At 43.3% G+C, this 19657-nt stretch overlaps 2 protein-coding genes across 12 annotated transcripts in view; both read left to right on the top strand.

The window, feature by feature from the left end:
* The window catches only part of LOC110974393 (dynein axonemal heavy chain 5-like), a 76794-nt gene extending 70911 nt beyond the window's left edge, over positions 1-5883 (top strand). For 10 of the 11 annotated variants that reach the window (XM_087146969.1, XM_087146963.1, XM_087146968.1 and 7 more), the window contains 7 exons: positions 1143-1160; positions 2356-2473; positions 2877-3040; positions 3337-3453; positions 3987-4202; positions 4372-4533; positions 4767-5883. In XM_087146969.1, coding sequence (XP_087003095.1) covers positions 1143-1160; positions 2356-2473; positions 2877-3040; positions 3337-3453; positions 3987-4202; positions 4372-4533; positions 4767-5093 — 1122 coding nt within the window. In that variant the 3' untranslated portion in view covers positions 5094-5883. The remainder of the gene's footprint in view (positions 1-1142; positions 1161-2355; positions 2474-2876; positions 3041-3336; positions 3454-3986; positions 4203-4371; positions 4534-4766) is intronic. The other variant, XM_087146960.1, reaches the window with a different exon arrangement.
* Positions 5884-6006: 123 nt separating this feature from the next.
* Positions 6007-19529, top strand: LOC110974382 (ubiquitin carboxyl-terminal hydrolase 16-like). The gene is made up of 17 exons (XM_022225980.2): positions 6007-6488; positions 8646-8788; positions 8960-9057; positions 9198-9308; positions 9644-9848; positions 10737-10849; positions 11137-11184; positions 11340-11516; positions 11654-11787; positions 12463-12550; positions 12935-13111; positions 13360-13416; positions 13583-13753; positions 13885-14812; positions 15038-15144; positions 15604-15690; positions 15825-19529. Exons 2-17 carry the CDS (start codon positions 8686-8688, stop codon positions 16233-16235), a joined length of 3015 nt encoding a protein of 1004 aa, XP_022081672.2. The 5' UTR covers positions 6007-6488; positions 8646-8685; the 3' UTR covers positions 16236-19529.
* Positions 19530-19657: the final 128 nt, after the last annotated feature.

Here is a 19657-nt window from a genome sequence, read left to right as displayed (position 1 = left end):
ACTACATTTCCATGATTTGACATGTTAACAGTCTAATATGCTGCCTTGCAGACAAAATGTCATACAAGACCTGCCTTTGCAAAAAATTTCATTCAAATGGGTATATAGCACTACACTGATGTCATGCACCACTGTAAAATCATGTTCATTCAGTGAAACAGTGTAATGCAGGCCCAGTGACAGAAATACCAACAACATTAAGGGTGGTCTTCAAACTTTTGGAAATGACTGTATATGGAGTGAATTAGTGAATATGTGGGGAAGGATTTGTAGGTAAAAGGATTTGTAGGTAAAAGGATTTGTATTTGTGGGAGATGAACTTCACTATTGTTTAGGTCAGACAATTTGTTTGAAGGTTCTGGGATTCTCTTCTGATAGTTGTGCAAGTTCTGTAAATGCTTGAAATTGTTTTTGGCAGAAAGGTAAACGGTGCGTAATGTGACACAATGAGATGAAATACTTGATTTTTGAATTGACTGTGACCATTTGAGATATTGTCAAGAGTATCATAGTTTATTACTGAAAATATTGGTGTTGAAACAGTTTGTTTTTAACCTCATTACTTGAATGCACTTCAAATCATCCCCCCCAGGCTGATGCACCCCGCTAAACTCTAATAACGGCATGGCTTAGCTGCTAGAATTTCCTGTCAAGAAGCAAAAAAAGTCCATCGTCTGCAGGTTGCATACTTTCGGCATTGTAAAGCTACAGAATAATTGCTGTTGAGCCACTCGTCCTAAGATAAGCTCTGACTGCGTGTGATTTGCTCAGTATAGCCTGAGGGAGGGGGAGTGTGTCCAAATCAAGTGGCTGCGGCTAGGATTGACACACATGTCTATAGCAGTTGGCTGCAGCCGCAAGACCAGAAGCTTCCATAGCCACATGTGTTAATTCTAGCCACAGCCCGTAACTTTCAGACACAGCCTAAGGCTGCTTCCAAATCTGTTGTCTCGAGCTAGGTCTAAGTCTTCGCAGGGACACACTGACGATAGACATGGCTGCTAGCTAGTTCGTTTCAGCTTCATAACGCCCTCTGCAGCTTTCACACAAAGCCAACAGCCACTTAATTAACTTACCATTATCCCATCAGCAATAATTGTCTCTTATTTTCGCCGTAATTTCATTGCATTGTGTCTAAATAGGACGATGGCCGATTGATGGTAAGCCCATGAATAATGAGTACATGTATGTCATTGTGAAAGTGTGCGAATCGTTCTAACAGTGTGCTGTGAACTGACTAACTGTTTGACAAATACATTTTTGGCATGTTCATTTCCTCCTCGTGATATTTTACATAATATTTTGCTCCTTGTCGCCCAAATTTTTGCATTGCTTATTTTGCAATGGTCCGTTTAACCCATTCAATATGTCTTGTTCTTCTTTTAGTCCTCTTAAACAAACCAGTGACACAAGAAATGAAACATCTCTCCTCCCCAAGGAAAAAACTACCCTTTTTGTGTTTTTTTGGTGAATTTTTGTGTTTGAATTTTTGATGAATCTTTAAACGTTTGCAGAGCCGAGCTCGGTCGAAATCAGCTGCAGAAATAGCTTGAAATCACACGTAGCTCAATGCATTTAGCTTAGATGTAAATTTTGAGTTGCATGTTGCGTGCTTCACACTGGTAGCATTTTTGCAAAGTGTATATTTTTATCGACCTCGTGTCTTGTTTGTCAGTGCATGTCTGAACGTCACTTCCTTTCATTTTCACTGTACCTAATACCTCCCACATCCTCTGACCTGTTTCCCACCCGATGTCTTGTCTTAATTATCAAAATAATTTCTTTCATAAGTACCAGATTGATGCACGTTTGTGTTTTCCAGAATGCCTTTTTAACTTCCAAGAGAGTCACCTGCGTGGCTTCTTATGTGTTTTGTCTGAGAACTACCAGGAAATAAAAATCAGAAAATTCTTCATCAGAAAGTTCGTTGAGATATCTTGTGGAAAGGAAAACAAACATGAGTCACAGGAACAAGAGCTTTGTTTGATTGCCTTTTGGGATTGGAGAGAAACCCACTCAAACAGATGTGACTTAACCTCTGGAAGCCAACATTATTTGAGCTTATAAACACTTTTAAGTCATTCAGTATAATTTCACATCATAGAGCGTTTTCGAAACGTGTGGACTCGACTTAAAGTTTGGTTTCGCTGGTTCCAGCCATTTTGAGGCAGCGTTGGAAACCACATGTTTGAGCTCTGACTGGCGCCATCGCAACCGAAGTCTAAGCCAAATCCTCTCGTTTCAAAAACACTCACAGTAAAGGTGTTCCACAATCATACAGGCGGAAAAATACGAAACAAGAATACAATGGATCTAATCACTGGAATCTGTCGTCTCTGTTTATACTTCTCCCAGACTCAGCTTGGAGACGATCAGTATATCTACACGCGACTGAATGCCATTCTTGACTCCATGCCAGCATCCAGGACACTCAGCCACGTACTACAGCCCCGCCCTGCCACACCCTTCAAGGGTATGTGTATAAAGGGTGTGTCTCGCCGTAGAATAAAGTGCCGTGAATGGTCCTAGAGGAAACCATCTGTTTTCACTGGGAAGATCTCGGAGGAGGGTTGACCAAGTTGTCAATTTTGAGGAATTTTGCATCTGTGCATTGAGTACGGACAGTTTTAATTGGATCGTAATCGTGGTTCAGACTTCCATTCCTGGCTCTGTCATTAGCTAGTGTCAATGGAGTCACCATGTACCCTCAACATGGCTGACATGTGACATCGTATGTGTGAGTAATAGCATTCAACCTTATACTCTGTGTGTGAAGGGTCAGTCAGTGTGACTGTTAGTGCCTTGTACGCCAGTTATGTTTTGATTGGCGCATATTGCCAAATCTGATAACTTCTTCTACTTGTTTTCTCTCACAGGTCCGTCGGTTGCCAGTGTGAACGGGAGCACCATGTATCCCAACGTGGCCGCAATGGGCATATACGCCAGCGCCAGCATAGCGGCCGTGCACGGCAGGAAGGAACAGGAACTCTGGGAGATCTGCCACACTATGCTGAACAAGGTCCCCCGGGGTTGGAACAGGGTGAGCTATCGGATCCGTGCATGCATGGACAAGCGAGGGTGCTCTTCAAGGTCACCCACACTTGAGATTTTTCTTGGGATGGAGGTCAAGCAATTTTTCAGGAGGAGTGTGAACAGAACGTTTCAAGAATGATTGAGTTTAAATGACGGTTTCGGTTTTCTTGATTTCCCAGCTTTCTTGAAGGGGGTAAGAAAAGATTAAACTTCCTTAGATATGCCACAGCTTTCCCGGCAAAATATAGCGAAATGGCATTTCTCTATGCTTTTCCTAAATATTCACTTTGGATGTTGGCACAGGAGTACGTAACTGAGCGGGTGCGTAAGACAGGTGGGGACACGCCCTTTAATCGCTTCATCCTACGAGAGATCGACCTCATGCTCAAGCTGCTAGTGGACATCAAAACATCGCTGCAGGTAAAACGAATAGAAACATTTTACAGTATGGCTGCTGAATGAGAGTTGGTGAAATGAAGAAGATTTAAGATGCTAAGAAGGGTCTTTTCTTGTTTTGAAACAGTTCAAAAGTTTATTACTTTGGTGGTGAATTGGACATTTGCACCTTCTGTGGTGTGTTTCTGGTGGGAAATGACGTGTTAAGGCGCCTTTCCATGTGCGCGTCAACACTTGCTTTGCGTATCTGTCAAAATCGCCTCCCGGGAGTGATTTTGGCGGCCATGCACATGTGTGTTATGTTAATGGAGTCAATTTTTGTGCCCATGAAAGAGAAACGCATGAACGCATTGTGTACGCAGTGCACTCTAAAAAAAGTACATATGGATAGGCGCCTTTAACGTGTTCATCTTTTCTATTAGTGGAACCCACCTGTGATTTGATAAGCTACCCTTCCCCCCCTCACTTCCCTCTCTCAGATCCTGTTGCCAATCTTAAAAAAAAAGTATTGGAACCATATCTTGAAGGAACAAATTCAACTTTGTTCACACTCTCAGAAATTGAAGGCTCTAACAGAGAAGCCCACTGAAGTATTTGGTGACCAGATGTCGGAGACTCTGGTCTCCATAGCGGACGACCTCTACCACCATCGCATCCCAGCTCATTGGTGTGACCTGGCCGGCGACTCCATGCCACCAATCAACTGGCCACTGGGACAGTTCCTGAACGACCTATCCCTGCGCTGTCAACATCTGGAGCGGATTATCATACAGGTCAGTTAAACCGCCTCAACCGGTTCCATCCTCCAACTGTCTTTAATTTCAACAGGTGGTAAGGCGCGCCAGACAGGTTAAGCATGTCCACTTAAACCAGTTAAAGGTTAGTGATGGTGGTATGGATTATCAGACATGCTTCTCTTTCTCAAATTTTCCCCCTTTCAAGGGTCGGGATAAGTTCCCAGCCTACTGGCTAGGAGCCTTTTTCCATCCCAAGAGCCTCCTTGCCTTGCTGCGTCAAGACGCTATCCGTTCCTACGGCAACAGCACCAGCCAGGTGGAGCCGTTTGTCTTCCAGACAGAGATCACTGCCCGAGACAAAGATCACGTGAGTCATTAATCTAGCCCTTTCTGTACACCTTCTGCTTCCGTTCTTATTAGTTTAAGAAGCTTAGTTCCTGGTTGAACTTGTTTTGAGTTGAGTTGAACTCTTTTTAAGCCAAAGGTATAGGGAGCGGGTTGGAATTACTGACCACATTAGGCACAGATGCGGCAGTCATGCAACGGTTAGAATTTAATACTCGAACTGAAATTTCAAGTTTGTTCCTCCCTCTTGTTAAGGTGCGAGACCCGCCCCAGGAGGGCATGTTTGTGTACGGCATCTACATCTGGGGTTGCACCTGGGAGAAGACCACGGGTGAGCTGCAGGACACACCCCCGCGACACGGCCCCACCCCTCTGCCCATTGTCCACGTCCTCTGCATGCCGCAGAGTGAGAAGCCCGCCCTCAATGACCCCCAGAAGACTGCCGAGACCTTCAACTGCCCTGTCTACCCAACGCGTATAAGCTCACGTGAGCCCGTCTTCACCATGGATGTCCGGCACGACAACGTGCCGGCCAGCAAGTGGGCGCTCCGGGGGATGGCGGCCACCATACGGCCCTATTAGGGTGGTCAGTTTCATCCCCTGACCACGGCAGACCAACCTGCAAGAAACGCCCATATTCTGCTGCTTTAACCCCTCTTTTCCCCGAACCACGAATTTACAAGTCAAAAATCTGACTTATGTCTTGCACATACGTACATGTATATTAATATTTTTTTCCTAAAATTGTCCACGTTAAAATTTAAATTCTTTCTCTGTGCCAGTAACCCCAAGCTTTTCAATGGTGATTTGTTTCAGAGATTTGCAAATCAATTGCAATAATATGGTTATTGATTTTGTCATAAAGCTTACATGTAGCATGTTTATAATTTAAACTGTGGTTTGGAAAATAAATTGTCAATTGTTTTCAACTTTTGAATATTCTGTGTTTCCGGAAAAGACCCCCCTAAAAAAAAAACACATTCAGTATTCCTTTCAGTGGAAAATGAATGAATGATTGACTAAAATTTGTTGTAAATAGTGTACAGAAAATAACTTTCCGTCCACTTTGCTGATTTTGGAATCTATTTATTTTCCTCAAAATGAATTGTTTTTAGATCACTGTTAGTAAATTTTGCATACAATTTTCCATTTCACTTCAGGTAGAAAATTCTTTCTAATGTTTTACTTTGTAAAGATTTACGTGCAGGTCGGAAGAGACTCTTTTAGTTTTGATTGAAATCAATTACAAAACTTATTCGATGTTTGCTGTTCCGTCCAGCTCATTTTTACCGTATTATTGGATTTTACATTTGTTGTGTTTCAGAAGTTGAAACTTTGTGTAATTTAGTAAAGAAATGTTGGTTTAATTATAGATATCACTTGTTGGTTTATTTGTTCCTTGAAAAAAAACACTTATTTTTGGAGCTTGAGCTTTTCCTGCCTTGTTTTACAGATCTAGTCATCATTTTGACTTGGTTCGAATGCCCTCTCTTGCTGTTGTACTAGTTCACCCTCGGCCGCATTAGTTTCCTACCCACTTTAATTAATGGTATGGCCTGCCTGAATGAAGGTGGGCGGGGACAGGAAAGGGGATTTCTTTAGGCGCGGCCCTTGTGATTCGAAACCGCCCACACGCCACCCCTTTTTTTGTTTTTTTTTTATTGATATTGGCTTTTGATCGAATATCCCTGTGGTCCGCTGTGGCAAGTCAATTTAAAGCATTTTTGTAAGCCAGTTGAAATTTGTTCAAAATCGCTGTTGTGAGAATTAAATAGAGGGCGCCCTTCTGATGAGAAATACGAGGCGGAAAAAAAAGCCGCCCACAGTGCTATAGCGTGAGGGGAGCGGCGAAGAGTCTGGTACCGGTCCAAATGTTTGCACAGCGATTCCAGTTCAGCAGTTGGGAGACGGTGACTCCACAAATATACATGTCGGAATCGAGAGTACCCGAATGGAACGAGTGTCATTCCATTGCAGGTAGGTTGCTTCATGTTTTCCCAAGGCTTTTCATCATATCATATTTGGTCAATTTCCTATGTTTTGATTCGTTCTAAGTCAATTCCGGTGTTTTTTGGTGGTAGTATGGATACCGCAAATTTTAGTCACTGCCAACATTACAACATAAACCCCATGCAACATGTGCAATCCCATGCGTGGACATCAATGGAAAAACACCGTCAGGGTAAGCCCCGGCACTAGTGTGGCACGGACTCTCACTCCCGCTCCATCCTTGCCACACTAGTGGGGCTACGTCAGGGTCAGACCATACATTCCATAGATTCTGAAAATGCTTTGGCCTATCGTGGAGTAGGCCTACCCTAAATTCGCGCATACAAATATTCGCGCATTCAACTTTCTCTTTGTGAAACTCTTGATTGAAATTATGGACCAATTTCAATTTAGACCGGTAAACAGGGCCTGCTGACGAATACTCCTCCGTCGTAGACTGGGCCCTGTCCCGATTCATAGGGATTTCTTTCGAAAAGTTTTATCCGGGGTATCCAGGGGCATAACTAAACATCCGCTTGATTTTATGAGCTGAACTTGCACCGGTATGTTCACTACTTACGGGGTAAACTATCCCCTAGGTTGCTTATTGCAGAAAACTCGCCTTTTCCTCATTTGGACATGTTGGAGGAAAAACATGATGTTGCTTGGTTTTTTGCTGTTTTCCTACTCTGGACGAATTTGTCCCACTTGCACTAAACTGTTTCGTCCCTTTCATGTCAAGTCATAGAATGCTAGCTGCACTACCAATGATTTGCCGTAATCAGTGTGTGACTTGACAGGGAACCAGCCAAGGGCATTGCATATTAACTGTGACTCAAAACAGCCGTGATCTTTCATGAGTACTTAGATCGACAGGTACTCTCGCAGATCTGAACGAGATCCGTAGGTGCTGAAGTCTTGTTGCAAACTAGACAGGCTCTCGTACAGGGTACCATTACTTAACCATACAAAGGATTCTGTGTATTAATGTACATGTCAAGCCAAATTCGTCTGGGGAGGGAAAACTGCAAAAAAGGCAGCATTTTTTTCCTCAAATGAGGAAAAGATGAGTTTTCTGCAATTAGTGACCTAGCGGATGGTTTACACCGTAAGTAGTGAACACACCGATGCAATTTCAGCTCATAAAATCAAGCGAATGTTAACCCTTTGACGATGGGAATTTCTTCCCGAAAGCCGACTCCAAGAATTCCAGCCTCGCTTGGCCACGAAAGCCACCTGCCAAACCGCAAATTCTCGGTTTGTGGCCCTGTGTGCTCTGCATGCTTTGAATTACACGGTGAAAAGGCTGATTGTTTGGTGGCATGCGGCTCTACTCACCCTTCCACATTCCCGTTGCCTCTTTTCAAAGTAGGGACTATTGTGAAGCTGGTGATCATGATGGAAATTTGGTCTTTTCATTTCTGGGCTATGCACAAAGACCAATTACCATATATACAAGATCCAGGGTCTGCCTTCTTTCATCGTGTTCGCTCGAGCGTTGGCTGAGAATACTAGCTGAAAAGCGGGCTGAGGATCTCAATTTTTACGGCGTGTCTAGCCGCCTCCTGGCGCGAAGGAGTTAAGTTATGCCCCCGGATATCCCGGATAAACTTTTCGAAAGAAATCCTTATGAATCGGGACAGGGCCCAGTATACGACGGAGGAGTATGTTAGAATTATCGCCACATCGTCAGATTGTGCTGTTAGATTGAGCGATGCCGATAGTGCAGATTGACTGATCACACCCAGTACCATCAAGTGTACCTTGTAAAAACTCTGCCTGTCCTTTTCCAGCCAAGGTTAAAAACCTGCCTATACCCTTTCTCAGGAAAAATCTTTGAAACTGACACCCCTCAGTGCTCTTTGAGGCTTTATTTCAATTGCACCCACTGTCTTGAAAGGAAATGAGAGCACTTGTTCCTCAGTGTTAAAGATGTGTGTAAAGAATAAATGGGGCTTCGGAATTGTGAAGAAAACAAAAACTGCTGTCAAAATTTGTTTTTTGCCTGTCCTCAGGACAAAATACGGAAGTCCGTGGGAGTTACGTCAACTTCATCCAGTCAGCTACATGCAACTCTTCATAATCCCTCAGGGTTTGGCTTAAAAAGCATTCCTTTTGTGTTTGTTTTTGCATTTGTTTCGTTAGTTATTTTCTGATGTGAGGCTCAAAGATTGAGGATTTTTCAATGCGCGTGAAGGAGCACCCCACATCAGCTGAGATGGCCAAGAAACGCAACAAAACCAAGCAGAATGACTACCACAACACGTCGGATGAAGAGATCTTGAGAGGTAGGTGCTTACTGAAGACAAACAGAGCTTCGACCGGGCCAAAGTTCTGTCAACTAAACCTCACACACTTGAAGTTCCAAAAGACAGGATTGAGTGAAAACAGCATCTCCTAATTGATTCACAGTGGAACAACTTATGCTGAAAAGCATGCTTTTCCATTTTGCCTCCCAGCAAAGATTTGTGCTCATATGGACAAGGCCGTCAACTTGTCAGGGATAAAGAAAGGGCTCAAGCAAGCCGGCGGGTCCTCCAAGTTGGGACAGTGTGTGGTGAGTTGAAACATCCCAGTGAATCCATTCACGACGTGCAATTTCAAAATACGGTACTGTCTTCAGTCTGTCCAAACCATGGCTAACTACAGAATTACTTTATTCACTTTTCTTGTCCTTTCTTTTATTCTGATGAGCAGTCCTGTGTAAATGACAAAGGGGCGTCAGACAAGCATTCAGCGGCTTGTAGTGAGGACAGTCTTGATCACCATGGCAACACCACCTGGCTATGTCTCTTCTGTGGAAACCAGGTGAAATCCATGCATTCAACTGAGATTCTCATTTTCATTTGGTATACGCATGTATTTAAATATATTGAGGTATAACGTGACATTGAAACGTTCAGTGACGATTTCTTGATGAAACTGAGGGAACTATGTGTATTCTTTATGTTGATCTTCATTTGAACAGAGAAAATTGGCTGAAATGGGATTCAAGCCCATGACCTCTGGAATAATGTTCCAGAGGTAAACTGGTTCACACTCTGTTTCTGCTAAGTAAAAAAGTCATCACTGACTATTCTGCATTGTACAAAATAAAAATCGGGCATGGAATTAAAAGTCATCTCTTGTATTTTCTGTCGGAGGGTTGCGGGCGCGGTTCCCAGCACCAGCACGCCCTCAAACACTATGAGACCCCTCGGAGCGCCAGCCACACCGTGTCGCTCTGCGTGGACACCATGGCGGTATGGTGCTACAAGTGCGATGAGAACATCTACCCGGAGGACAGCCGCAAGCTGCTTGAGTGTGTGGAATGGATCCGCAAGGAACTGGGCGCCCCCAAGCTGCCCGGTGAGCTTAGCGGGTCCCTCCCACCCCTGGATGTCCAACAGCAGTCTGTTTCTCCTCCCTCTTCCCCCCCCCTCAGCCCATTATTCTTCTAAAGACGGAACAAATCTCTTTTTGAGCCAATTTTGAATAAGAGTATGGGGTACCAGTCCATGACAGGTTACTCCCCAGCCAGTGCTGGTACCCTCTGGTACTCGACAGGAGGAGAGAGGCCAGTATTAAGGATGAAATGGCTTGCCCAAGGCCACAGCCCATGGCCAGCCGCTCAAGTCAAACCCCTGGCCTTCTGGTCACGAGAAGCCACAAGTCTTCCCTACCAGGCCGCACTTCCCTTCAGGGAAGAGAACACTGTTTTATGCTGTCAACATCTGGTGTCTTGGTTCTGTTTGATCAACACTCATTGCATATCCTCCAAAATGGGTGGCCTTCCAGTAAGCCATTTTAGCCTCCTGTGTTTCAGTGATTTGTGAAATCGTACCAATATCCACTGACACTTCTTACCTGACACTTAAAGTCTGTTTCTATAGAGTGCTGGAGTAAATGCGTCACACGCACAATTATATGTGTAAGAAGCAAAGGCGCGGGAACCAATATGCGCACATTCCCCATTCATTCGCGCTCTTCTTCCTGGTTCAAATGACTTCAAGCTTCGATACTCTATTAATCAAATTCAGTTCATCGGAGTTTGTTATATTGCAGACTTGATTTTGATTTTGCACATGTGTTTGTCATTAGGTTTGTAGAGCATTGCTTAAACTATAGACAGAAATTCAAACATACTTATCAGTTTGACAAATCCCATTGCTGTTGAAAATGCAGTTCCCTTTGACGGTATGGCCATTGCTTTTGCAGGAGTATCTAACTCTCTGAAACGAACCATCTTCTTTCCAGCCAAGAAGAAATCAAAGGATTCAGACGGCGAGCCCGCTCCAACCAAAGGCCCAACGGTCAGCGATGGGTCCAGCACCAACAATATCAAGGTGGACGGAGTAACGAGAGTCAAGGTCAGTCCCATGGTAACAGAAGCTTCTAGAAATCTGTTTGTGCCTTGTAAATATGAGGTACAACTCACAGGAGAGATGTAGGTTTGTGTTCCAAATTGTACTCTGCAGATCTTGGAAGCTTTCAGCATGCCCCCCCCTCCCCCAATCTGAACTGTCAATCAGCTGTTTGACGTTTCTGCTATTTAGAGTTGAAAATCCATATTTTGTACGAGATGTCCCTGATGTTAATTCAAGAGAAAAGGCTTTCATCAACAATTGTACTGACTTTTTTTTTCTCACTTCGGCAGGGTCTAAACAATCTTGGGAACACTTGTTTCTTCAATGCCGTCATGCAGGTACGTTCCATCCATGGAAAAGCCTCAACGTACACATTTTTTTTTCAGTTTTTACTCTTTCACCGTTTTGTAAAGTAAGATCACAAAAAGTTATCACATTCAGGTCATGGAACGCACCTCCACATTGCATTCTTTTTTGCCTGTTCAACCCCAAGAACATCACCCAGACGCAAGGCCTGCGAGAGCTACTCCACGAGAAGTGGACCGTTGGGAAGGAGGTCTGCATCCCCGAGGACACGCACCTGTCGGTCACCCTTGACACAAGTCCTCCTGGCCAGATGCTCTTTTGGTTTGACACGCCGAAAAAGCCAGAAGAACTCGGCGAACCGGTGGTGAGCAAACTCTAGGGGATCATCAGAGGCCAAAGGAAAAAGTCAATAATTTATTTGTCAATACACTTCTCATCTTGCGGTTCGTATGCAGGCAGGTTTCGTGCACTAAACTAGTTTTTACTTTTCGTTCGCTGCAGGCCCCGATAACTGTTGGTCTTCCAGCTGCGGGGTCGTTGACCTCGTCGCTCATCAGCTTCCTGGACGAGATGAACAAAGCCGGCAAGAGTAACATCATCAACCCGCGGGGGCTCTTCAATCAGATTTGTCAGAAGTAAGACCAATTATTTTTCCTCGTCCGAAAGAGATCAAAGAAATGCAAGAACAGAATATGAACGGTGCGTTACCAACTGTGACCCAACCATGTTTATATTGACAGTCTTTGGATTCGTAAACATCAAAATAGATTTTTGGTGCGTCAGTTTTGTTGTCCCGTGTTTACTTTTTGTAGGTGTAATTGGTTGAGCCAATCGCGTAGAAAGACATGCAAATAACAGATGGGTGTGTGACTAGATACAGGACCATCACTGTGTGGACCCATAGAAAGACACGCCTATAACAGATGGGTGTGTGACTGTGTGTGAGGACCATCACTGTGTGGACCCATGTAGAAAGACAGGCCAAGCAGATGGTGTGTGACTAGATACAGGTTGTTACCCAACCTAACAAAATGGGACATAAGTCACAAGAGCAACTTTTGAACGCAAAAGTCTTTGAAATAAACTTGCACCATGTAAATAAATTTGAACCCTCAACACTTTTCACGCCTGTAATGTCAGTTTTCCTCGGAATGCTGAAACGGGTGATGCACCAAAGCAAACAACTCGGTTTGATCTTTCCCATTCAAACTAAAACAGAATTGTAAATGTGGCTACAGCTCATTTTCTTGGGGGATCTGACCACAAATGGGGCAAACAGTGACAGGTTGTTGTCGTCCTTGCATTTGCAGGGCCTCACGGTTCAAAGGCTACCAGCAACAGGACAGTCATGAACTGTTGCGATATCTGCTGGACGGCATGAGGGCAGAGGAGATCAAGGTAGGCTTTGCCAACCTGACACTTCCATTAGAAATTAACGACTTGTTGGAATGCATTCGATAATGCCAACGGTCAAACATTATGAGGAACAAAAACTTCCATTTTCAGCAGATAGTTTGTGGTTTTGAGAATGGTTCTTAGTTTTGAGCCATTTCCTACAAATGTTTTCATTTCAAAGTTCTGAGGGTACAGAATGTTATATTTCCGGACTTGAGAGAGTTGGTCTGCATTCCTCTGTTTTCTATTCTGTTTTTGAGAACCAAAACAGTTTCGCATCCCCTTGCCTCCGCAAATTAGTGATGTTTAAGAACCAGTGCATTCATTTTTGGACATCTCTTTCTCAGCATTCTGATTCTATGGTTTTGTCATTTTTGTTGTGGTCAGAGGATGCAAGAGGCCATCTTGGCGCACTTTGACATCAAGGGGTCAAAGGTCAAGAACCTGGACGAGGCCACCAAAAAGAAGATCAAAGCCTACGGCCAGCACTGTAGGCACACGTTTGTGGACAGTGTGTTCAGTGGTCAGCTACTTAGCTCTGTCCACTGCAATGAATGCAACGTGGTGAGTGCCAGTGTACCAGACACAGCCCCGCCCCTCCCTCCCTTCCCCCTAACTCCTCCCCCCCCAAAAGCAAATCTGTGGAAATAACAGAAATTGTGACCACGGCCTGACTTCCAGTGTCCCCGGTCCTAATTCCAATTGTGAACTTCACGTCTCCCGTCAAGAAGTTTTAGCCAAATTACAGTTTTCATTGTAAAAGTTGAATGAAGAAGGGTGATTGCTTACAGGGATGTCTTGTTTTTTGACAGGTGTCTGAAGTACTGGAGCCATTCCTTGATCTTTCTCTACCGATAGTTGAGTCCAAGGTATGTAAGCTTACCTGAAGATTCTTAAAGAATGGTGACGTTATTCAGTGAAACTAAAATGTGAGATTTAAACCAAGTCAGGTGTTTTGTAGATAAGTATGATGCAAAACAGAGCGTATTTACAAGTCCTCTACTTTTTTTTACTAACTGGAACAAAATCTGACAGGGCAAAAGAAATACCGCCCCTCCACGGCCCTCCGAAAAACCAACCCTTCTGGAAAAAAGTGCTGAAGCTGCAGCACCAGTTGCTCAGGCGACAGGTCTGAAGGAGATTGAGAATAAAATGAGCAAACACCAGATTCAGAAGGCACGGGAAAAGGCCAAAAAGGATGCAAAGGTAAGATGCGTATCCATGTCAACAGTTGAGTTGAAGGTCAAAGTTTACAGAGGAACTTGGGATGTCGCGAGAAAAATGGTTGCAGAAACGGGATTTTTCCTGATGGTTTTGGGTTTTTGCTTAATTCACAGAGGAAGCATCGAAAATCACAGAGTGGCCAGCGAGATTCAGCCATTCAGGGCGGAGCAGAAGGAACCCCCATCCAATCAGATGAGGAGGAGGCATTCCAAGATTCAAATGACGCTGACAGCGAGACGTCACTCTTTGATCGCCCCGGTCGCAAAAGCAGCGTTGACTTCACCAGGACCGTCCGGACGACGGGATCCTCCTATGGTCTTTCAAACAAAGCGAACAATCCAGTGCAGCCTGGAGCAGAGGCTAGCAAAGACAAGGAATCGGCGAGTGGCATCACAAAAGATGAATCAAATCCAGACAGGACTAAGAACCATCAGAGCCCTCCAGATATCGACACAGATGAAGAAACTGATAAACTGGTTGGCCAAATGAAAGGCATGACCCTCAAAGAAAAAACTAATGCCAAAAACAATCTTCTGAACCCAACCAAAACAGCTCTTGCTGCTACCTCGTTGGAGAACATCAACGGGAACTTATCCGAGAAGGTCCGTCCCACCAGCAGCTCAGATTCCTATGGGAGCACCTCCAAGCTCAATGACCAAACCTCCAGTCAGACCCAACCAGAGCATGTAGCCTGCAACGGTCTCGGTAGCAGCACCGGCGACAGCACGAGCAGTACTAAGGACACCGTGGTACCCACCGACCCCAAGAGCCAGGCCAATGCCTTTGAGAGTACCTCAGAGGCCAACAAGTCTAGCATCGCCTGCGGTTACACGCCGGTCAGGCTGGCCAAGCAGGAGGACTTCTCCCCTCCTGTCTCTCCCGCCTCCCCCACCCGCACCCGCGTCATGTCAACCCTGGCCCCACGCTACCAGGGCAAGTCGCTGGAGTGCTCCGTGGAGTCCTGCCTCAGCCAGTTCACAGCTCCAGAATGGCTGACGGGACCGAACCGATTCGGTTGCGAGCACTGTTCCAAGAATGCAGGTAATCAAGATCAAATTTTCCCAACAAGTAGGCGCTTGAGTCAAACCTTATGACTTTATTTCATCTGTAAATGTAACAACAGGACAAACGCAATGAAACAACTCCGCATAAATCTGTATTTGTCAACTGACCATCCCTTTTAAACCTGTCACAAATTTGTATGTAATTCCAAAATAGTTATGGGAAAAGTTAAAACAGCGATGGATTTGAAAATCTTATTTTCAGACGTCAAGGATAAAGAGAAGAAAATAGTTTACACTGATGCCAGCAAGCAGCTTCTTATCCATCAACCACCGTCAATCTTAACACTTCATCTCAAACGATTCCAACAGGTATGTATCTGCTGGGCCAGTGACCTTTCAACTTTGACCTCAGGTTGTTGTAATACAGTCTATTCCATGAGTCTTGAAGATCACATGAATGCAGTTCATATATGGCACATATCTTAATATTCTAACCTCTCCCGATGACATGTTGTCAAATGTTGGGTATTTTTTCATGGGCAAAACATGGCACTGTTAGAGATATTTGTAAATTTGAGATGTAATCTTAAGTCAATTGAAATATGTCAGCTTAATGTAGAATTGGACTTGCTGGACAAAGGTAATGGGCTTTTTTGGATCTTTTTTTAATAGCTTGGGAAATGTTGTTTTAGCAAAGTTTCAATTTTTGCGTGTTCACCACTTACTGTCAGTAGACGTTTAAACGTTTGTTCTATTGTGGCATTCATGCTTGTCCAGTTGGCTCCGTCGTCGGGATGACATTAGCTTCAAGTTTGCTCTGACTTTCAGGTTGGATACTCGTTACGTAAGATCACTCGCCATATCAACTTCCCGCTCGTCCTCGATCTGGCACCATTCTGCAGCACATCATGTAAAGTAAGTTTCTGTTAAAAGACTACCTTGGATTCTGAAGACTTTCTTAGATATGGGTAAATCTGTGATGTGATTGGTTGAGTGACATTCAAATTTTGTTGTTCAAAAATGGGACTCATTTTTGTCTCTTTTGCCAGCCATACAGTGACAGCAATCAGCAGGTGCTGTACGCTCTGTACGGGATTGTGGAGCACAGCGGGCGGTTACACTTTGGCCACTACACGGCCTACGTCAAGGTGCGGCAACCCAGCGACACCCTGCGGCAGTACATCCACCAGATCCCACGCAACCTGAACAGCATGAACGAGCTGTGGAACAAGACCAACGGACTGGCCAACGGGGAGGACAGCGGGACTGAGTCGGCCGCCAAGGCCGCCACGTCCTGCAACTCGCACGACAGCCAAGCTCCTGCATCGGCGGCGAAGCGGAGCGTCACACCCCCAGAGGGTAAATGGTTCTACATCAGTGACTCTCATGTCAGCGAGGTTCAAGAGTCCAAGGTACTCTCGGCACAGGCGTACATTCTTTTCTACGAGAGGATTGTATAATGGCGCCCTCATTGTTTAGTCCTTCATTTCCTGGTGCAGTAACAACTAACCAGAACTTCAGGGCTAGCTGTATGAAGAAACCGCGAGTCTGAAATCGAGAATTCACATAAAGTTTAAAAAAAAAAAAAACCAGCTCAGTTGTTCTGTGTGAACCATGAATTAGATTTGCCAGATGTATTACCAGGTCGTTCTGTGTCGAGTTGTGTGTAGGTATTCAGGTCATCACGTGTGTAATCCATAGATTGGGAAGATTCTTAGTTGTATCGTCAGTGTTTGAACGCCACGATCCATGGAGTTGTCTTTCTGCATAAAATACGCCTCTCTGCTATATCCTGAGTGCATCACAACCTGCGCAGTATTAGCAGGGCTTCCTGCAGTGGTGAAGGGATGGAAGAAATCTACCAATGACATAGGTGTGTTATGCGTGTGGTTGACAAACTTTCTGTGTACCCCTGATGGTGTGTGCCATAGCGTGCATTCAGGTTGCGCATGACCCCTTGAGGGCAGTATTGTGGTTCCACTGATCGAGGGGCCAGCATGCAATATTTTACACCTCAGTTGGGCTGAAGGTGCTGAATGCTTTCTTTATCTCTATTTGAAACACCTGCATATTGAGATATATTTAATCATTGTCCCAAGTGTCTAATTTAGTGTTTGGACACATTTAGTCTTCTGGCTGGGTGATTTATTTGTCCATTGCCAGGGGTAATTGGGGATCATGTTAGGACCTATCCCATGCAAAATCTGTGCAATTTCAACAGAAACTTGTTTTAATCATGAGCACTTTTAACAGATGTTGATGAAAGTGTGGCGCTTTCCCTTGCTCCAACATTGATTGTAAAGAAAATTACAGCCAAGATAATTTGCTTTTGCTTTATAGCCTTCAAATCCAAAGAAAGGGGTTTCAGCAAAACTTTGGTACCTTTTTGGTACCTGAGTACCATTTTGGTACGTGGGTACCATTTTGGTACGTGAGCACCATTTTGGTACCCATGTCTCACACATAAATATCCTCCCACATTCATACCCTTTGTAAAAATTTCCCCAAGGTATGAATGAAAAATGTTCAAAAATTCCTATTTTGAAAATGTGTGATTTTGTACAACTCAGAATGATATTATGAACTCAAGAAGTACAACTATGCTTGTAATGACATGTAAATTCTCAAATGTAGGAATATTCAACCTGGAGTGTTTTACCGACAAGTTGGAGACAATACAGTCATTAGATAGTAACTGTTACACCGTTGAATGTTTGTGTAGAAATTTCACTGGTAAGCTTGAAACAGACAGAAGCATCACCAACATCAGACATGAAACCAGTGACTACCTTTTTGCAAATCCAAATCTATATATTTTCGTAGAATTAGCATCGCATACTTAAAAGTAACTAATTGTAGATAATTGTGAACAAATTCCCTTGGGTTTTCCTTCGTGTTATTAAATGTAATTAATTCTGAGACAAATTTAAACACGGTGACTCGCCCTCGCAAAATGAGGACTAAGGCACATTTGCACTGCGAACACCTGGTCACACTTAACATGTTAGAGGAATTCCAAAAGATACTACTGGTGTAGTCTTGGCCCAAGACTGCAATCACATTATATATGTCTCTGTATACACTGCAAGGGTGACGCGCACTGGCAGGCACAGCCAAATAGCAGTAGAGGGGGCCAGTCCATTACAGACAAACAGCTCCTCATAGGGAATTTTTTTTTTCAGCTCTGGCGTAATATGTCATTTGAGACTTCTTATCTTTAATCTAGAAACATCCGAATCCACACGGAATGAAATCCTGACGTACGTCTCGGTTTGTGGGAGCAGGCCTCAAAACTGATGCACTGTCTCTGTTAGTGTACCATGTTTGAACTTGCTGTAACTAAGGTTTAGCCCTGCCATGGGTTGAACACTTGTGATTGGGGGGTCGTTAGCTCAAAAGGCCTATCAGCCTTTGTTAAAGACTGAAGAAAATTTTTAAAAGTAAAAGTCCGATACAGCAAGGTGACAGAATCATTTAAAAAAAGGAATAACAATTTCTCAAAGCTACTTTTGACATTTATTTACCGATAGTTCTACAAGGTAATGTATCCAAAAAGAGACATTTCACCTCCAGAACCCAGAAGTGTCTTCCATGTTGGACAGAAGTTTGTTACTTGTGTGTAAAATTGCAGACGGCATTGTAGAGTTGGGATAATCTTTTTTTATTTGTCAGATACCAGTCAGATTATTTCTGTCAACCATTCGAGAGGACAGTTTGGGGTTTTGAGAAAATATTTCTAGACACGACCAAGTCTGACAGATGATTTTAATTCTTCCCTTTGTGAAGGTTTTGCCAAAAAACACTGTTTTATTTGATATTTGTAGCCAATCATTAACAGCTTTTACTACATCACATTGCTAAGATGACAAAATAAAGTGCCAAGTACCCCCAAAGATGCAGGAAATTGTTGATTGTCTTTTAACAGAAGGACAAATATTTCTTTAATGTAACTGTTCCAAGTCATTTATATTCTGTTGATAATTGTAGAGTTATTAAAAGCCATGAATATTTCAATACGTGCTCAGGAAAACCATTTGAATGTTACCTTAAAACTTATCTGTGGTTTATATTGAAAGTTGAAAGTGTAATGCATATTCATGAGAGCAGTAGTTCAGCATTTATATGTGGTGGATGGTTGTAATGGGAATGTACTTACTATGTGATATATTTAGTATAACTTTGAAATTATGCAAAGGGACTTATTTCCATTTTAAGGGTAAGGGGTGTGAGTTTTTATCAATGGCCATTGGAAAGATTATAAGAAATACCTACTTCAAAAGAGTTTGTGAAATATAAATGGGACATTTTATGAACTTTGTAAATTCTACTGTTCTGGAGGTAATGTCTCATGGCCATTGCAGCTGTGCAGCATTTGAAGTTTATTTTCCTAAATTTGTATTTTTATTATAAAGTTCTTTTGTTAAGGTAGCATTAAAATGTACAAGAATTCGTTTGAGATTGACTCACCTTCAAGAAATCTTCTTGGCCACTTGCCAAAACAAAAGACAGAAAATGACGTGATCTTTCTTTCTTCATGAAGAAAATGTGATACCTGTCTAGCGTTTGTTTTTCCTATTATTTTTTTTCTATGTTGTCTATGCTCATTTGACCACAGCTTTCAACAAAATCTCTTCAATGGTAAGCATTACTGGCGTTAAAAGGAATTTTACTTTTGGTTTTTAATGGTGCCCAAATTTAGCCGTGACACAGGAAAGTTTTGTTGTAAGTATTAAACGAAATGTATAGTACAATGATTGTGTCTATGCGCATCTCATTTACAAATATTGTATCTTTTATTTGTGAAGCAAAATTTTGATTAGGAAAAAGTTAAAACTACGTGTACAAGAAGGTTTATTTGGTCCCTCTTTTTCTTTTGCCAAGC

Source organism: Acanthaster planci, linkage group LG15, assembly GCF_054643075.1.
Source record: "Acanthaster planci isolate LZ-2023a linkage group LG15, COTS_SCS, whole genome shotgun sequence".
Lineage (NCBI taxonomy): Eukaryota > Metazoa > Echinodermata > Asteroidea > Valvatida > Acanthasteridae > Acanthaster > Acanthaster planci.
The sequence above is the reverse complement of the archived record's forward strand: the minus strand, read 5'-3'. Positions and strand labels throughout refer to the sequence as shown.